Genomic DNA, 17,113 nt, shown 5'->3' on the forward strand with positions numbered 1-17,113 from the left:
CTGCTGAATTCCCAGGTCTTATCCCTGGAAACCAAATGACTTCCCCACCACAGAGGCCCGTGTCTCCCGCACGCCTGCCTGGTGTGCTGGGCAGGGGTCTGCCTGACGGCTCAGCGTGAGGAGCCAGCTGCACCGTGCCCCGCCCTGGCATGCTGACCTTACTTTACGGTCTGGAACTATGTAAAGGGAGAGGCTCTCTCTGGCCACATCCTGGAAAGCCCCAGCTTATCAGCTGTTATGTTTTTCTGTGCAAATAACCCTCCTGCACACCTGCTGTTCCTGATTCAGGGATGAGGGCTGTGTCTCTCCTTGAGAGTCGACTGTCAAGACATCACAGCGTATGTGTGACACAGAGCAAAAGTGGCTCTAGCTGCGAAATACGAGAAAGGCCTGTCCTTTCACAACCTCTGTGTCCCACCCTGGGGCTTGCTGGGATCTTCATGGAGGAGGGGAGGGGAGGGATGGGCACGGCTGTCAGAAAGGGCAGATGGACAGACAGGCAAACTGGAGCTCCCTCTCCCCCTCCTCTCTCTCTCTCTCCTCCTCACTTTACCGAATAGCTACTGTAAGGTGGGGGGTGGGAATGAAGGGGTAATAGTGGTAAGGAATGAGCTTGTTTCTTCAGGAGGAGCAGTCGGTGAGTTTCTGGAGGGTTCCGGCTGAGTCCATGTCCACAGGCCCAGCTGGTGGGCCGGGGTCCAGCAGTGAGTTTCCGGTGTGTTCTCAGGACGAAGTCCCTCTTGTCCGTCAGGCCTGTCGTTCCCTGCTTGCGTCTCCCTACCCTTTGAGCCTCTGTCTTTGTGATCTGGGTTTTGCTTATCCAATGTTTTTGGAGTTTATTCATTTGCTTCTTCCATGCATTAAAGAGACAGAGAGAGGGATAAAGCATCCCCTTTGGGGTGCTAGCCCTTCTCCTCCACTTCTCCATCCTGCTGGGATTTGGGGCACACATGCCTTTTTGCTTTTTTTCTTATTTATTTATTATTTTAGAGATCTTTGCTATAGGGTACCTCTGTTTGCTGGGGAAACAGAGACAGAAAGCAAGAAATCACCCCCCTGGGAGAATGGCCATGCCACAATCCCTTCTCCTCTGTTCTCCTCTTGGGATTTTGGCTACATGCGCACACATGCCTGGTATGAGTTTCAGGTTACCAGGTCTGAGACTTGAACCACTGTCAATCACGTGGGAGTCCAGTGCCTTAACCACTAAGCCACTTGCTGGTCTTACCTTTTTGTTTTTTCAATCCATGGAGGCGGGGATTCGAACTGTGGTCAGCCACATGGGATCCAGGTCCCCTTACCATTATGCTATGGGCTGACCCTCCCAGAGAGTCTCGACACCCTGCGCATCAGCCTGCCTTGGGCCGTAGGCATGCTCAGGCTATGTCCTCAGGGCGGTCTCCGATGAGTGCCTGGAACCTTCGACGTGGGTCAGCCTCGTGGCGAGTTGGTTTTATAGCTGTGCCACTGTCTGGTCCCTGCGGTCTGGGTCTTCATACCCTCAGCCTCCTTAAACCCTCATTTCACTCTTCAGTCCAGAATCTCTCCTCTAACTTTCTTATTTTGGCCTCAAGGCCCCCTCCATCCCATTGAACTCCTGTCGTGCTGGACTTCCAAGAACCTGGCTATGCCTGAAGTTGCAGGCTCAGGCATCTCTCCATCAGTCTCGGCTCTCCAAGACCCTCTGGAGGGCCGGGTCTCCTCTGCTCACAACTTCCCACCAGGCGAGGAGGCTGGGTTAAGGCTGCCAGACCCAGCGGGTCTGTGTCTGCAATCCCACGAGACAGAAGGAGCTACAAGGTTCTCTTTTTAGAGAGCCCATTACAGCTCTGGGCAGGAGGGATTTCTCAAAAGACTCTCATGATCACCATGGCTTCTTGTGTTGCTAACTGCCTTGAAATTTCACCCATCCCACCTCCTTCCTCTTTTAGTGTAATTCACAGCGGGAAGTGGCTGAAGGAGGAAGTGTGAGAGCGAGAGTGAGTGAGCAGGAGGCTGGGAGATGAAGGACTGGCCGAGTGGGGTCCGTCCGTAGCTGGTCCTTGCTGACGGCCCACCACAGGGCCCAGCCGAAGAGAACATGCACCTGCTGCCGCTGCTCCCCCTCCTCTTCTGGCTCTCAGGTGAGTGGGGCTGGGTCTGTCCGGCCAGGACAAGTCTAACCAGCAGGAGGAAGTGGCCACAGAGGGAGGAGGGGGCCCACGGAGAAGCTGTCCTGACGGGTGTGAGCCAGTTTCACCCACTCGCCGAACCACTCAGCACCTCAGCACTGAGAGTTTCCAAGACAGAAATACCGACAGTGACCAGCACAGTGACTGGCCTCCAGGGCTGATGGTCTTCACAGTGGGCAGACCAAGGGGCCTCACTGGCCAGCGGAAGTTGAAGGACCTGGTTACTTAGACCCTGGACTGGACTGTTACTGCTGGGAACGTGTTGTGAGCAAGGGAGGGACTTTGAAGGAAGGAAAGAGGGAGTTTGGCAGACAGGGAGAGGGTCGATTCTTGGCATTTATGCTGCTGAGGGCTGCAAAGGTCAAGAGAGGTAAGGCTGGTCAGAATGAAGAGGAAATGGGTCCTGAGACCGAGGGTCAAAGTGGCCTAAGTTGATAGGTACTACTTTGATTAAAATGAAGGGGTTTTAAAAAAAAGATTTTAAAAATTTATTTCTCCCATGAGCAAGAGAGGCAGAGAGAAGAAGAGAGAGGGTGTGAGCGAGCACCCCTACAGGATTCCGATGCTGTGACCCACCCGTCTGCAGCCAGCCCCAGATCATGGGGAAGTGCGTGCCAGCTTTAAGGAGGTCTCTGGACTTGAACTGGGAACCTCGAAGGGGATGTTCTTGCTTTGAAGTGTTGGAGAACCCTAGGACTCAGCTCTTTGGCTTCTTATTTAGCTAGTCATTCTATTATTGCTTTCGCCTGCTCTTTTGGCTTGACATGTCTGTCACCTGCGCAGAGGGCGGCCAACCTCGGTTCCCTGCCTGGGCGTCTTGCAGAACTCCAGAACCCTGTAGCTCACCACCTAGCCGACACCTCCACGCAAGTGCTGACACTGCAAATGTGACCTCGAATCCTTTCTCCCTGGCTCCCCCACCTTTGCATTTGGCAGCCCCATATTTCTAGATACTCAGGCAAAACCTGGGGGTACTCATCTCTTCTTACCTCATAATGATTCTTTGAAAAGCATGAGCTCAGGGCCAGCAGGTGGCATGGTATTTAGGATGCTAGATTCCCATATAGCTGACCATGGTTCAAGTCCCCGACCTGGGGTTTGAAAATGGCAACAAATAAATAGATGAATAGTTTTTTTTTTTTTTAAAAGTAAGAAGAGAAAAACCATGAGCTCCATCACTTCACTCTTCTGGTCCAAGCCCTATACTTAGAGGGTTTGGACCAGCTCAGAGTTTAAAATCCAAAGTCCTTACACAGGGTACCGGGTGCCTGCAGTCTGGCTGCATCATCTCCCTGACCTCTTCTCCATTTGGCTTAACCCCTGCCACCCACACTGGCCTCCTGAACGTTCTTGAATGTTCTGGGCACGCTGACCTCAGGCCCTGGGCTTGTTCCTCTGCCCAGGCTCTGTCCCTCCATCCTCTGTGTCTTGTCTTCTTCATGAGGCGTTAGTTGATGACCTTAATTACAACTGAAATTCCTTTGTGTTATTCCTTTCCACGTTCTGTCCTGTCTTCTATAAAGTACGAGGCTTCAGGAGGGTGGGGATTTTTTTTGAAAGAATCATTTATTTATTTAATTCCATTTGTTATCATTATTATTTTTTAATTTGACCAGAGGGAGAGAGAAAGGGAAAGTGAGAAAGTAAGCCACCAGGTCCGAAACTCGAACCACTATTGGCCATGCAGGAATCCAGTGCCCTTAACCACCACACCACCTGCCAGCCCTCAGGGTGGGGATTTTTGTGCCTACAAATACACCAGGTACTAATTGGGCAAATTGTATAAATTGAACAAAGAAATATATTCAACAGAGAGGGAATGATGCGACTGTAACGTCCCCCAGTCTTTTTCTTTCTGTTTTCATAAAGCTGCTCTATTCAGATTTAAAATGAATCGGAGAGGATCCGTGGCTGATGGGAGCATAAAAATGGTGCAACCACTTCAGAAAACAATTTGGCAGTTGCTCAAAATATTATTTCTAAGATAAAGCTGTAATTATGTATTTGTTTATTTAATACCAGAGAGAGAGAGAGGGAAAGCTCCCTTAATGGGGCCTTTTTGGTCACACCACCGTCCTTTTGGTCTGATCTGTTCCATCAGTCATAGAAACAAAACATCATTTCAACAAGCGGTAAGTTCCACGAGGCAGAGATGACGTGACACGGTGGGACTCAGGCTTTAGGTAGGGAGGCCGGGTGGGCCCCTCTGAGCAGGAGACCCCGAGGGAAGACCTGGAGGACAGGAAGGAGCCGGCACTCAGGATGGGGGAAGCTTTCCAGGCACCAGGAGTAGCAAGAACAAGGGCTGTGTGGGAAGAGCTTCGCCCTGTCACATTTGAGGAACGGAAAGGTCAGCGAACCTTGCCACATGCTTTAGCACTGTCTGCAGGCAGGGCAGGAGGATATGAGCAGTTCTTTGGGGGTAACGTCTTCTGGGGGGCAACCATCTTGTCCAGGGCTGCTGGACGACAGGGCCGCTGGACGAAGCTGGCCAAGGCAGAGCGGGGAGTGGCCCTGCGTGCTCAGCCTCGAGGGTCAGCACACAACAGAGAAGGTAGACCTTGGGCCAGATGTCCCCACACGGCCTGGCGAGGCAAGGAAAGCACAAGACTGGTTTCCTCTGACATCTGGAACAGGAAACGTGCTGCCCTCAGACCTGAGAGCCTGCTGCCGTGGGGTGCAGTGAGTGTGTCTGTGTGGGCCGGGTGTGGCCGAGGCAGACAGGAGGACTGCACAGCAGTGGGCAGGACGTGAGCAGGAACCCGCCACCAGCGTGGCCCCTCTGTGCCAGCTCCCAGCAGCCTCTCCGTGGCCCTCTCGGTCACAGCGACACACGTGCCTGGCGCTGCTGCTCCCCTCTGGCACTCCTGGTTTTAGCTACGCAGGAAGAAAATGCGAACCAGAACTTCTCACTGGGCTTTATAGCATTCTTTTTTCTTTCTTTTATTTTATATTTTTTTGTGAGAAAGGAAAATATTTTAAATTGTGCTATTTTTAATTTAAAATTTTAAAGAATTACTTATTTCCTTTTGTTTATTGCTACTATTATTAGTTTTAAAATTTTCTATAGGACACATGTGCTTATGAGAGAGAGAGAGAGAGAGAGAGAGAGAACGGACACTACCGGAACTCAGGCTATGGTCGAGATGTGGCAGTCCGGTGTCTTAACTACCGTGCCACACGCTAGCCCCTGTATTTTATCTTTATATTGCCTGAGGGTTCATGCGTGAGAGGAAACCCCCCCCAAAGGGGTGTGATTGTGCTCCATTTCTCTGCCCTGTCAGGGTAGTAGGTGTGCACACACACGTGCCCAATGTGTTTCTCAAGGGGCCAGGGCTGGGCTTTGAACCGCAGTCAGCCCTGTGGGATCTGGCTCCCGAAGCATAGCTCTTCCACACTACAAAAGGGGCCTGGCCCTATGCTAGATTTTTTTTTTTTTTAATTCAAAGGGGTGTGATTGTGCTCCATTTCTCTGCCCTGTCAGGGTAGTAGGTGTGCACACACACGTGCCCAATGTGTTTCTCAAGGGGCCAGGGCTGGGCTTTGAACCGCAGTCAGCCCTGTGGGATCTGGCTCCCGAAGCATAGCTCTTCCACACTACAAAAGGGGCCTGGCCCTATGCTAGATTTTTTTTTTTTTTAATTTAAAGATGCATTTAATTTTATTTAATATTATTATTGTTTTAAATTTTGCTATGGGCCGTGTGTGCTCACCAGAGAGAGACACCGACACTGGAGGAGGAGGTAGGTGGCCAGGTGGTCTAACAGTGCAACTGAGGGTGTCGCACCTGCGACAAGGCACAGCACCCGGTTAGGGCTCCGGAGGCCAGGTGTGCTGAAATCGGGGCGCTGGCTGGGATGGCTTCCTCTAAGACTCTAGGGGAGGAATCCGTTTCCTTCACTGAGCCAGCTCCCAAGGGCCACACCTCGACCCGCTTTCCACGACATCTACGGGAGCTAAGAACACACGCAGCCTTTTGAAGAAAGATGAGATTTCAAGCTTTCTCTCATTAATTATGAAAAAATATTTTCTGCATTACTAAGACACCATTAAGCTAAATATTCAAAGAAATAGTTGAAAATTCTTCATAGGAAATAAATGTGCATCTGAAAATTGTTACAGAAAATAAAACTGAAGACAGGGAGGAAGCCCCTTAAAAAACTTGATTTGATTATAGACAATATCAAAAATATAAAGATGTTTTATATTTATTTTTATTTTAAAAATTTTACTCTAGGGTGTGTGCACTTGCCAGAGACAGAGAGAGAGAATGCATCTCCCGGGAGGGATGGCCATGCTATAGTCCCTCAGCCTCTATCTTCCTCTCTGGACTTTGGGCACACATGCACACATGCCTGGTGTGTTTTTCAAGCCACTAGGTCCAGGACTCAAACCACACAGTGGGCCATGTGAGATCCAGTCACTGTAAACACTGGCATTATATTTTAACTAAAATGAACACACTACACATCAAAACTTACAGGACATTGGCTAAAGCGGTATTCAAAAGGAAAATTTGGGGAAAAACTCAGGCAGTTTTCTCCCAAATTAAACCCAGAGTCATTATATGACCCCCATGGTCCCTCTGAGGGATATACCCAAGAGAATTGCTACTGGTGCCCATGTCAAAACCGGCATATAAATGCTCATGGAAGCATTAGTCTCAATAGCCAAAAGGTGGAAGCAATTGAGCAAAATGTGGAATAGCCATGCAATGAACTATCAGCCATAACAAGGGATGAAAGACCAATACATTCTGCAACCTGAATGAAGCTTAAACACACCAGTGAAAGGGGCCGGCAGGTGGCATGGTGGTTAAGGTGCTGGACTCCCACATGGCCGACTGCAGTATGAGTCCTAGACCTGGAGGCTTGCTTTCTCACTTTCCTTATCTCTCTCTCTGGTCAAATTAAAAATGGTAATCATAGGGACTAGCAGATGGCATAAAGGTTATGTTGCTGGACTCCCATGCAGTTGACCACAGTTCAAGTCCTGGACCTGGTGGTTTAAACCACATGCTTGGCACATGTGTGTGTATGTCCAAAATTCCGAGAGGAGAATGGAGGAGAAGGGATTGTGGCATGGTCATCCCCCTAGTGGGTGATTTCTCACTTTCTGTCTCTCTCTGCCTTTCCAGTGAGTGCATGTGCCCGATAGCAAAAATCTCTCTCTCTCAAAAAAATAATAGTGATAAAATTAAATAAATAATCTTAAAAAAATACACAAGTGAAAGAAGTCACATACAAAAGGCCTTATGCCACGTGAGTCTGTTTATACGAAATGTGCAGAAGAGGGAAATTCATGGAGACAGAGAGCAGATTGTGGGTTATCAGGGCTAGGGGCAGGGGACGGGGGAGTGACTACTAATAGGCATGAGGCTCCTTTTTGGGGTGATGAAAATGTTCTGGAATTAGATCGTGGTGATGATTGACCAACTTTGTAAAGGTCCCAAAGCCCACTGAGTTGTGAACTTTAGAAGAATGACATTTGGGGACCAGCAGTTGGCGTAATGGGTATGTCACTGGCCTCCCATGTAGTCAGCTGCGGTTTGAGTCCCGGGCCCGGTGGCTTAAACTCACACTGGGCGCGTGTGCGTGCGTGCCCAAGATCCCGAGAGGAGAATGGAGGAGAAGGGATTGCGGCGTGGCCATCCCCCCGGGGGGTGATTTCTCGCTTTCTGTCTCTCTCTGTCTTTCTGGCGAGTGCATGCACCCTATAGCAAAAACCTCTCAAAAAAAAAAAAAAGAGATATTAAAAATGTAATGATAAAAGGATACTTTTTAACATTCACATTATATGCTAATATATACTCCATGAAATAGAAAACTTTCTGGGTAAAAAAACCCAAGTTGGCCCAGACGGCGATACAGTGGTAATAGAGTGGGGCCCACGTGGGACGGTCCTCGGTCCGTATCCGGGGGCCGCCCGCTACATGCTGGGCACACACGTGTTTGTCTGTGATCTGGGCAGGCTGGGCTGGGGTGGACCTCAGCGTGACGACCCAGTTGGGGGTGCCTGTGGTAGGAAAAATAATAAATCGACATAAACAAAAACTAAAACCAAAAAGACTGAGAGAGTAAAATTGATTCAAGAACAAGGGAAAAACCCAAATAGACGAATAACTACAGGAGAACAAATGTTAGCTTATTAAGGAATTTGCCCTCAGAAGGGCTCTATTGCCAGGTAGTTTGTAGATAAGTTTTTGAAAAATCCTTTGGCATGTTTATGCCCTGGCTCTGACGGAAGTGGGCCAAATTCATTTAGTCAAACAGCATATCTCTCCTATCAAACATTGACCAGCACTTACAGAGAAGAGCCTCCCGCAAAAAAAAATGCGGATCTGGAACTGTGCCCAAACAGCCAGATTCACCCAGAAATGGGGTTTGGGTGACCCACTCTGTATTTATTGCTGTTGTTTCTGTTCCTTTGAGAGATTTTTGCTATAGGGCACTTGCGCTCAACAGAGAGACAGAGAGAAAGAAGGGAGACATCACCCCACCCAAGGGGAATGGCTGCATCACAATCTCTTCCCCTCCATTCTCCTTGGGATTTTAGGCATGCATGCACACATGCAAAGTGTGAGTTTCAAGCTGCTGGGTCCAGGACTCGAACCGTGGTTGATCACGTGGGAGACCAGCACCTTAATCACTATGGTACCTCCTGGCTTCTACTGTTGTTGTTTCTAATTAGCCGGTATTTGAAAACCCAAGAGACGAGCCAGAGTGGTGGTTAAGGTGTCCAGGTCCCACGTGGCTGAGCACGTGGTTTGAGTCTCAGACCCACTGGTTTGAACAGTATGCTGTGTGTTTGTGCGTGCCCAAAATCCCTACAGGAGAGGGAGAGATGGAGGAAACATAAAATAATATTTTCTGGCTAAAAAAAAAAAGGCTACACACGAAATCAGATGTAGATGTCTGGCTACTGTGTGAAAATGGAAAGACCTGCAGCCCCAAAGCCCACTTCTTGCACAAGAACTGTGACAGCAGGGGATGCGGCCATGCCTGCACAAGGGTCCTTGTCCCCACTCTGCCACTATCTCTGACACGGAGGCCTGGAGTCTGCTGCCACTCCTCCATCATGCTTCAAGTGTTGCTTTTCCTACAGTAAAGAAATATCTCCCTGTATCCCGAATCTTTTAAAGATGTGGAAAAAAAGACCGTGTGTGTGTGTGTGTGTGTGTGTGTGTGTATTTGTCATTTGGTGCGTGTGCTCACCGGAAAGACACACAGAGAGGGAAAGTGAGAACTTACACTCACCCCCCTAGGGGATGGCCACACCTCAACCCCTTCTTCTGCCCTCTCCTCTCGGGATTCTGGGCACACACCCAGCATGGTTTTCAAGCTGCCAGGTCTGGGACTCGAACCATGGTTAGCCATTGGGGATCCAGCTCCTGAATCACCATGGCACCTGCTGGCCCCTCAGGCCATATATTTTAAGAAAATGCTGCTTCACTGTCTCTAACACCTGCCTTACTACAAAGCTACAGTAATCAGATTGGGATTAGCAGAGGAATGGACAGCTAGGTAACGCAATGGAGTGGGAAATCCATCAATAACTCACCCATTTATCTGATAAAGGGACCAAAGCAATTGAATGAAGAAATTGGGATCTGTATAACGTGGATTCCATGGCACAGGGGGACCAGCTGGTGTGGGTGTTGTGGCTGACTTCCAAGGCCTTCATCCAGGGTTCCCTGCAGGCCCTCTGGGAACCACTGGAACTACCAGGGCAGGCTCTGGGCAGCACCTGATGTAGCTGCTCTAGCCAGGCCTCCCGAGGGTCAAAGCAGCCAGCATCCGCTGGGGAAATGGGTCTTCTCATAGTCCCTCCCCACCAGGTGTTTGCAAAGGACACCCCATGACCCACACGGATCACACCAGCCAGAGGGAGGTGTGGGAAGGTGTGGGAGACTTACAGGAAGCAAGTCAGGGTCGTGTTTGTTTCTTGGGGGTCTAGTCATGCTCCTCTGGGACTTTGCTGCCAGCTTTGACCCAGTGGGTTTTGAAGGGGAAAAGGTCTGTCGTGTGGAAAGTGGTTCCTTCCTTGGCTGTTAGGGGGCCCTGGATTTGGGAGCTGTTCCCAGTGTAGGAGGCTGTGGCCCTGCCCTCGGGTCGGGTGGAGGAGACAGGCAAATGGATTCGTGTTTTCCAGGCAGCTCCATCGCCGATCCAATCACCGGTCCAGCCAGAGTGAGAGGCACGGAGCAGAGCTCGCTGAGTGTGCAGTGTCGCTATGTCAGCGGGTGGGAGACCTACAGAAAGTGGTGGTGCCGAGGAGCTGATTGGAACAGCTGCAAGATCCTCATCCAAACCACTGGATCTGAGCAGGAGGTGAAGAAGGACCGTGTGTCCATCAGGGATGATCAGGAAAACCTCACAATCACAGTGACCATGGAGGCGCTCAGGAGAGATGACGCTGACACTTACTGGTGTGGGATTGAGAGAATTGGAACTGACCATGGGGTCCCAGTTGAGGTGACCGTTGACCCGGGTAAGACCTTGTGGGCGTGCGGGTGTGTCTCTCAGGGCCTACTCTATGCTAGTCCCTGAGGTCCCCTCTAGTGAATTAACTGTCACTCAGAGTGACCTGCCACCAAGGTGGTTAGCCCTGGGGTTCCATAGAACCTGACTTGCTGCGTGGGCCTGTGAGGGCCTGGGCTTTTCTGAAGGGCTTTTCTGGGCTTTTCCATGACTCCCAGGGATGCCTGAAGGATGGGATTAGCGCTTTGGGGGCACTTTTTATTTTCCTCTGCTCAGCTCAGAGCCTCAGTCCATGGACACCAAGGTGGTGGTCCCGTTTCAGCCCATGGGCCTGAGAGCCCCTCCCATGGTGTCCAGAGACCCCAACCCCTGCAGGTTTTCTGGGTTCTCTGGTGCCCAGGTGCACCCAGCTCTGGGCCTCTCTGAGCTTAGACTTCATAGCCGCTGTTCCCACCTCCTTCCATCTCCAAAGAATCCCTGCAAGGTCGGGGTGCTAGGGTCTATGTCCCGAGGTCTAGAAAGGCCTTTGCAGTCAAATGTCTGCACTCCGGGGCCTGCAGTCCCAGCACGAGCCATGTATGCCCTCAGGCTCACCAGTGCTCCTTCCTAAGTCCCTCTGGATCAGACACTGCCGGGAGGGCCCGCTCAGAGGCCCCGTGCCCTGGTGCGAGCATGTTAATCAGCCCAGCTCTGCCTCTGCGGCCTCTCAAACTGGTAGCACCTGCTCTGGGCAGTGCCACAGTCCTCAGGGCCACGGGCCACACCTGGGACCTGGAAGGGTATCTATCGATAGTTGGCAAAGGGCAGAACATCTGCGTCTCACCGCATCCTCCCCACGTCCCCAAGAAGCGTACCTGTCATTGGAGCTTCATAACTTGCTCCAAATCCAGCTCTTTCTGACTGCAGGACCTCTGTTCAGGGGTGGCCCTGACACTGAGGTCACAGGTCTCGGGGCCGCATTAGCCACCGTGTCGTTCCTGCTCTGCGCCTGTCCCTGCTGGGTAGGCAGCACCAGCGAGTGGGGATGGCGAGGGACTGTCAGAGGCATGGGACCATGTGGAGTTCAGCCGACCTCCTGCTGCCCTGTTCTGAGGCTCCTCCTGGGCCCCCTCTGAACCTTCCAGGGCCTGCTCAATGCCCTCCCTGGTCCTGCGCCTGGCCTCATTTTCCTCGAGGCTCTTGAGCCATCTAGGGCCGGGGCAACATGAGCGCCCGGCTTCAGCCCCTTTCTGTGCCACGGGCCAGGGCAGCTGCGCCCCGCAGGCGCATGTGCGGGTTGTGGGGGCGGCAGGCAGAGCAGTTCATAATCTGGTCTGTATGCCAAGCACCAACTACAGTGCCGACCACCACTCCCTCCACCTCCACCTTCACCACCACAGTGATGGCGACGGTCACCCCACGAAAGACCAAAGGCTCCCCGAATCTGAGCAGCCACCACTCCGATGACAGGTGAGTCAGCTCAGCACCTGTTTCCTGAGGCCCAACTGGCCCACATGCCTTCAGTGGAGAACCGCGTTAAGTCCCAAGTCCCAGACTTCATCATTCACTCTACTCTCACTGAGTTGCTGTCTACACAGCAGGCAGCGTGCTGAGCTCTGGGGACGAGCGATGGAGCATCCCCTGTGGAGCTCAGAGCATGGTTAGTGCGGGAGACCAAGGAGTGGGCAGTCAGGGAGGGTGGAGTGGGTGCGGGGGCACAGGGCCCCAGGGAGGCTCGTGGTCCAGCTCTGGGAGCACAGGAGGGCTGGGGGAGTGCCCAGCTGGTAGTTCTCACGTCTCTAGTGCACCTGGCAGCTCGCCAGAGGCTCCTTTGCCCACAATGTTGTTTCCTTTGCCCCTGCCTACCCCTGCCTGTGAGGGGAACAGGCCGACGTGAGTGTTCCCGATTTACAGAGGAGGAAACCGCCCCAGCTGCTCCATGCCTGGAGCTCGGGCCTGCCTCTGTGGGCTCTGCCAGCCACCTGCGGCCAGAGGTTGCTCTATTGATAGGAGCTGAGAGGTTTCTCCCCACTTCCTCCTTTCAGCTCCTCGGGCCTCTTGACTTTGTCTTTAGATCTGCCAGGCTCTCCCATTGTCAGACCCTCCCACACAATCCCTGTCAGAGATGCCCAGTCTCTCCAGCATCAGGGACCCCTCTTCTCCCCCTCTCTGCCCTGGGTTTACAACGTTTCCTGGAGGAGGTGAGTGCCAGCAAGCCCAGACCCAGAGCCTGAGCCAGAGATTGCTGGTGAAATGGGGAGATGAAGGGAGGGAAGAGGAGAGGAAGAGGGGCTGTGCCTGGTCAGGGGAGCAGCCTGTGCAAGGCCCTGTCGCACCTGAGGCGCTGAGAGCCGTCCACTGCGATGGAGCAGGAGGAGCAGCGGGGAGCTGCTGGTTTCAGAGTCGGCGGGTCTCAGATCTCAGGTCTCAGATGAGTGCTTAGGGTGCAAAGCTGACGGGGAGTGGTTGCAGGGTTAGAAGCAGCGGACAGCATTTGCTGCATTGGGCTGGCAGCAGGGAGATGGGCGAGGGCCATACGACAGGCTGAGCAAGGGGTGATGGTTTTGGGTAGTGGCCTGAGGGAGCGACCAAATTGCTAAACTCACAGCTGCGATGGGATAGAATGGGTTGGTGCTTATTTAGCTGTGGGTGGCGAAGAGGGGGATGGCTCAAACATGACTCTGAGGGGCCCGCAGGCGGCATGGGGGTTGGAGCACTTGACTCCCACATGGCCGATGTGGTTTTAGTCCCAGACTCGGTGGTTCACGTTCTCACTTTCTCTTTCTCTTGTGAACACATGTGCCGTATAGCAAATTAAAAATAAATAAGAAAAAATTCTTCAAAAAATGACTCTGAAATCTCTAGTCTAGACAAGTAGTTAGAAGGAGGGATCTTACTTGGGAGAGGGAGCCAAAGACAGAGGTTTTAGGGGACGGTGGTGAGTTCAGAGTGCTTGGTGCTTGGTGAGGGTGTCAAGGGGGTGCTTGGGCACAGGGGTCTGGAACTCCGAGGACGGTCAGAGGACATAGATCTGGGAATCTGGCACCAAGACGGAAACACCTGGAAGGTGTGGGGACGTAGAACTGAGGCAGAGAATGCCCAAGGAGCCTCTTCTCAGGACGTTAGGAGACGACTGAGGAGCAGCCAGAGAGGGAGTGAGTTCTCCGGAATCCAGGAGAGGCTGTGTCTTGTGGAGGGAAGAGATCCTGGGAACCACGGTGGGCTAGCAGGTTCTCAGGGGGCGGAGCAAGAGGAGGGCTAGACCGGTCCTTGGGCTTTCCCAAGGCGACTGCCCCCTCTGTGGGAGTGAAGGACAGAGGCCAGACCGCTCCAAGTTGTGAAAGGAGGGGTGTAGGTCCTCAAGAAGTGTAGACTGATGTGCAAAGAAATCGGACTCTGCAGGGGCGGAGAGAGTAGGGTGGAGGGGGAAGGAAGTGCTGTGAGCAGAGACGGAGAAAAGTTAAAGCCCGTAGGGGAGAGCCGGTCTGGGGGGAGCGACTGAGGTTATGACCCACACTCAGTTTTGGCATTTTGGTTAGCCTGGGCTGGCACAGGGAGGCTAAATGTGGATTCACGTACTCATCCGTGCACTGTCCACTTGTTCGTCCGGCACTCCACACAGGCGCTGCCGTAGGCCCAGGGTGCTTAGTGAGCATGGCGGACAGGAACGCCGTCCCTCCTGGTGCTTGCATTCCAGGAAGGGAACCAGCGGCCAGCAGACTGGGTACAGATCAAGCCCTTCAGCTGAGGCCGCGGCCCGGGCTATGGGAAGGAATGAAAGGCCTGCATGATCAGGGCGCATGATCAGGCGTGTAGGCTGCAGAACTGATCAGGGTGGGCTCAGGGAAGGTGGCGCTTGAGCAGAGACGCAGAGGGGAGGGAGCGAGCAGAGGTGAGCCCTGGAAGGATCGTGTTGCCAGACAAAACAGCCTCTGGCATTGGAGCTTTAAGGTGGGGCATGCCTGGAACACTGAAGGAACAGCCAGAAGCCAGCGTGACTGGGGAGGAGCAAACAGGGGAGTGTGTAAGAATGGGGGGGGGCGTGGTGGTGCTGGATAACTGGGCCTACCTGGGAAAGGTCCCGAGTTCATGCCCTAGGACTTCCCTGAGCATGCCAGTTGTGTGTGTGCCCATGAGTCTGGGCAGCTGGGACTGGGGGTGAATCGCAGCGTGAAGACCCTGCTGGGATTGCCTGCCTATCTGTCTTTAACTTGAAAGAAAGAAATAAACTTAAAAACAAAGAAATGAGGAAGGAGAGTTCAGGGGAGGGTGAGTGGAGGCCATGGCTAGCCCTGGCCTCTTTCGTGGGATGAAATGGGGTGTTGTGAGAGTTTGAGCAGAGGAAAAAAAAACTGACTCTTCATGAAAGGGATCGCCCTGGCTGCTGTGTTGATGGACCGTAGTAGCGTGTATCCGTGTCCCACGGCTGCTGTAACAAAATACCACAACGGAGTGCCTTCAGTCAGCAGAGATTTATTCTCTCACGTCTGAAACCATGCAGTTGGCAGGGTTGGTTCCCTCTTGGGGGCCCAAAGGGAGACTCGGTCTCCTGGCTGTCTCCCAGCTCTGGATGGGTGCTGGTAATTCTTGGCATTCCTTGGCTTTCCTTGGCTTATGCTGGCCAGTCTCTGCCTCTACCATCACACGACCTTTTTCCTGTGTGTGTTTATGTGCTAAATTTCTCTCTCGTAAGGACACTGGTCACTGGGTCAGGGCCCACCTGAGCTAGTATGACCCCAGCTTTCTTTTCATCGATTTTTGCCATAGGGCATAAGCGCTCACCAGAGAGAGACTGCTAGAGACAGAGAAAGGGAAAGTGAGAAGTCAGCCCCTGGAGTAATGGCCATGCCGCAATCCCTTCTCCTCCATTCTCCTGTTGGGATTTTGGGCACTCACGTATATACACTCGGTGGGGTTTTCAAGCAACCAGGTTCGGGACTTGAACTGTGGAGTTGGCCATGTGGGATGTGGCGCCTTAACTACCATGCCACCTACTAGCCTGAAGCTTACCTTAAATGGATCTGCAAAGAGGTCGTAGTCACGGTTTCTGAGTGGAACTGAATTTTAGAGTGGAGGGCACTATTCAACCCAGCAGAGATGACAAGTGTGAGAGCGGGGAGACCCGCGGGGAGCCTGTGGCCACCCCCGGGGGGGGGGAGCCTGTGGCCACACCTGGGGGGCGGAAACCCCTCTTCTTTCTGTAACCATCTCCGAGGGTGCCCTGCAGCGAGGGCTGCCAGGCTGCCAGTCACAGAGCCGAAGCTGAGCTGACGGCGGTGCCGGGCCTCCCTCTGCCGTCTGCAGGTTCAGCATCATGAAGCCCAGCATCCTGGTCCCCCTCATCTTCGCCACCCTGCTGCTTTTCTCCGTGGCCATCTCACTCTTGGTTTGGAGGAGGGCGAAGCGGCAGAAGAAAGGTGAGAGGACCTGGCCGGGGTGGGCGGGGTGGGGCTGGTGGAGGTGTTTGGCAAAGGAGTACCTCCGTGGTCTGGAAGGGGCACTGTTGCAAAGACCACCAGCAGTGGGGGCCACCTGGAGCTTGTAGGTGAGGCCAGGAGCGCTTGGCATTAGCCGGGCCTGTGCACCCTCCCTTCCTTCTCTCCTCTCCCCTGCCTCTCTGTTTCCGGGTTTGGTGTTGGCGGCAGGTCAGTCTACAGGCCAAGACACCTGGGTGGCACTTGTGTGGTTGCCAAGGAGATGCTGAGCTGATATGGGGAAAGACAGAAATACACACATGCATACTCACAGTACCTGTACACGGATGCACATGTGTATGTTTATGTGTGTACACACAAACCCTTGTGCACATGCACACATCACACACATGCGTACTCGCACCACACGGTCCTCCAGGTCAGGCCAGAGAGGTCGGTGTGGCCCCGCTGACCCACTTGCTCATGGGAACTTGCTCTTAGAGATGCGCCTCCTCTGTCAGGGATCACAAGACCTGCCCTGACCAAACCCTTTTCCTGTCTGGCTTCACTTCCACATTCTCACATGGTCTCGCCCCTCTCCCTTCTCAGAAGTGCTGGGGCCTCAGCTCTCCTGGGGCCCTCTCCAGCTCGGAGTCCTTTGGTCTGACCCTTGCTTGTCACCCTTTCTCCTGAATTACGGTCCGTGACTACATCTCAGGACATGCTGTGTCCTTGGCATCTAGACTTTTGAAACTACAAACCAGGCGGAGCGCCAAAGGGCAGAAAGAAACACTGGAAACAGCCCCCACCTTCAAACCAGTCCATATGCTGAGGGGGGCAGCTGGGGGCACCCCGTCTCTGCAGACCCCCTTGCTGACCGAGTCCCCACATACCAGGCACAGCCCCCATGGATGCCGGACAGGCCCTGCCACCCAGCAGCGCACGGCGCGCCTGGAGTCAGCCTGGACAAAGGCGATGAGACAGATGTGAAGCAAGTGCCATGAGGGCCAGGAGGGCGGGTTAGAGTCCCAGGAGCTGGGGAGGGAGTGACCCCGAAGGATGAGTCAGG

General features: G+C 53.0%; 2 protein-coding genes across 3 annotated transcripts in view; one reads left to right on the forward strand and one right to left on the reverse strand.

The window, feature by feature from the left end:
- Window positions 1-17,113, reverse strand: part of RAB37 (RAB37, member RAS oncogene family) — a 60,690-nt gene that overhangs the window by 20,594 nt on the left and 22,983 nt on the right. The gene's annotated exons all lie outside the window — the stretch shown is intronic.
- On the forward strand, window positions 1,945-17,081 carry CD300LF (CD300 molecule like family member f). 2 transcript variants are annotated; one of them, XM_027770803.1, is made up of 4 exons: window positions 1,945-2,123; window positions 10,323-10,661; window positions 12,031-12,100; window positions 15,935-17,081. In XM_027770803.1, exons 1-4 carry the CDS (start codon window positions 2,081-2,083, stop codon window positions 16,173-16,175), a joined length of 693 nt encoding a protein of 230 aa, XP_027626604.1. In that variant the 5' UTR covers window positions 1,945-2,080; the 3' UTR covers window positions 16,176-17,081. The 2 variants fall into 2 exon arrangements, with proteins under 2 accessions (XP_027626604.1, XP_027626603.1); XM_027770802.1 differs by having other exon boundaries at window positions 11,977-12,100; window positions 15,935-16,406.

This window comes from Tupaia chinensis, unplaced genomic scaffold (assembly GCF_000334495.1).
Source record: "Tupaia chinensis unplaced genomic scaffold, TupChi_1.0 Scaffold000159_1, whole genome shotgun sequence".
Taxonomy (NCBI): domain Eukaryota; kingdom Metazoa; phylum Chordata; class Mammalia; order Scandentia; family Tupaiidae; genus Tupaia; species Tupaia belangeri.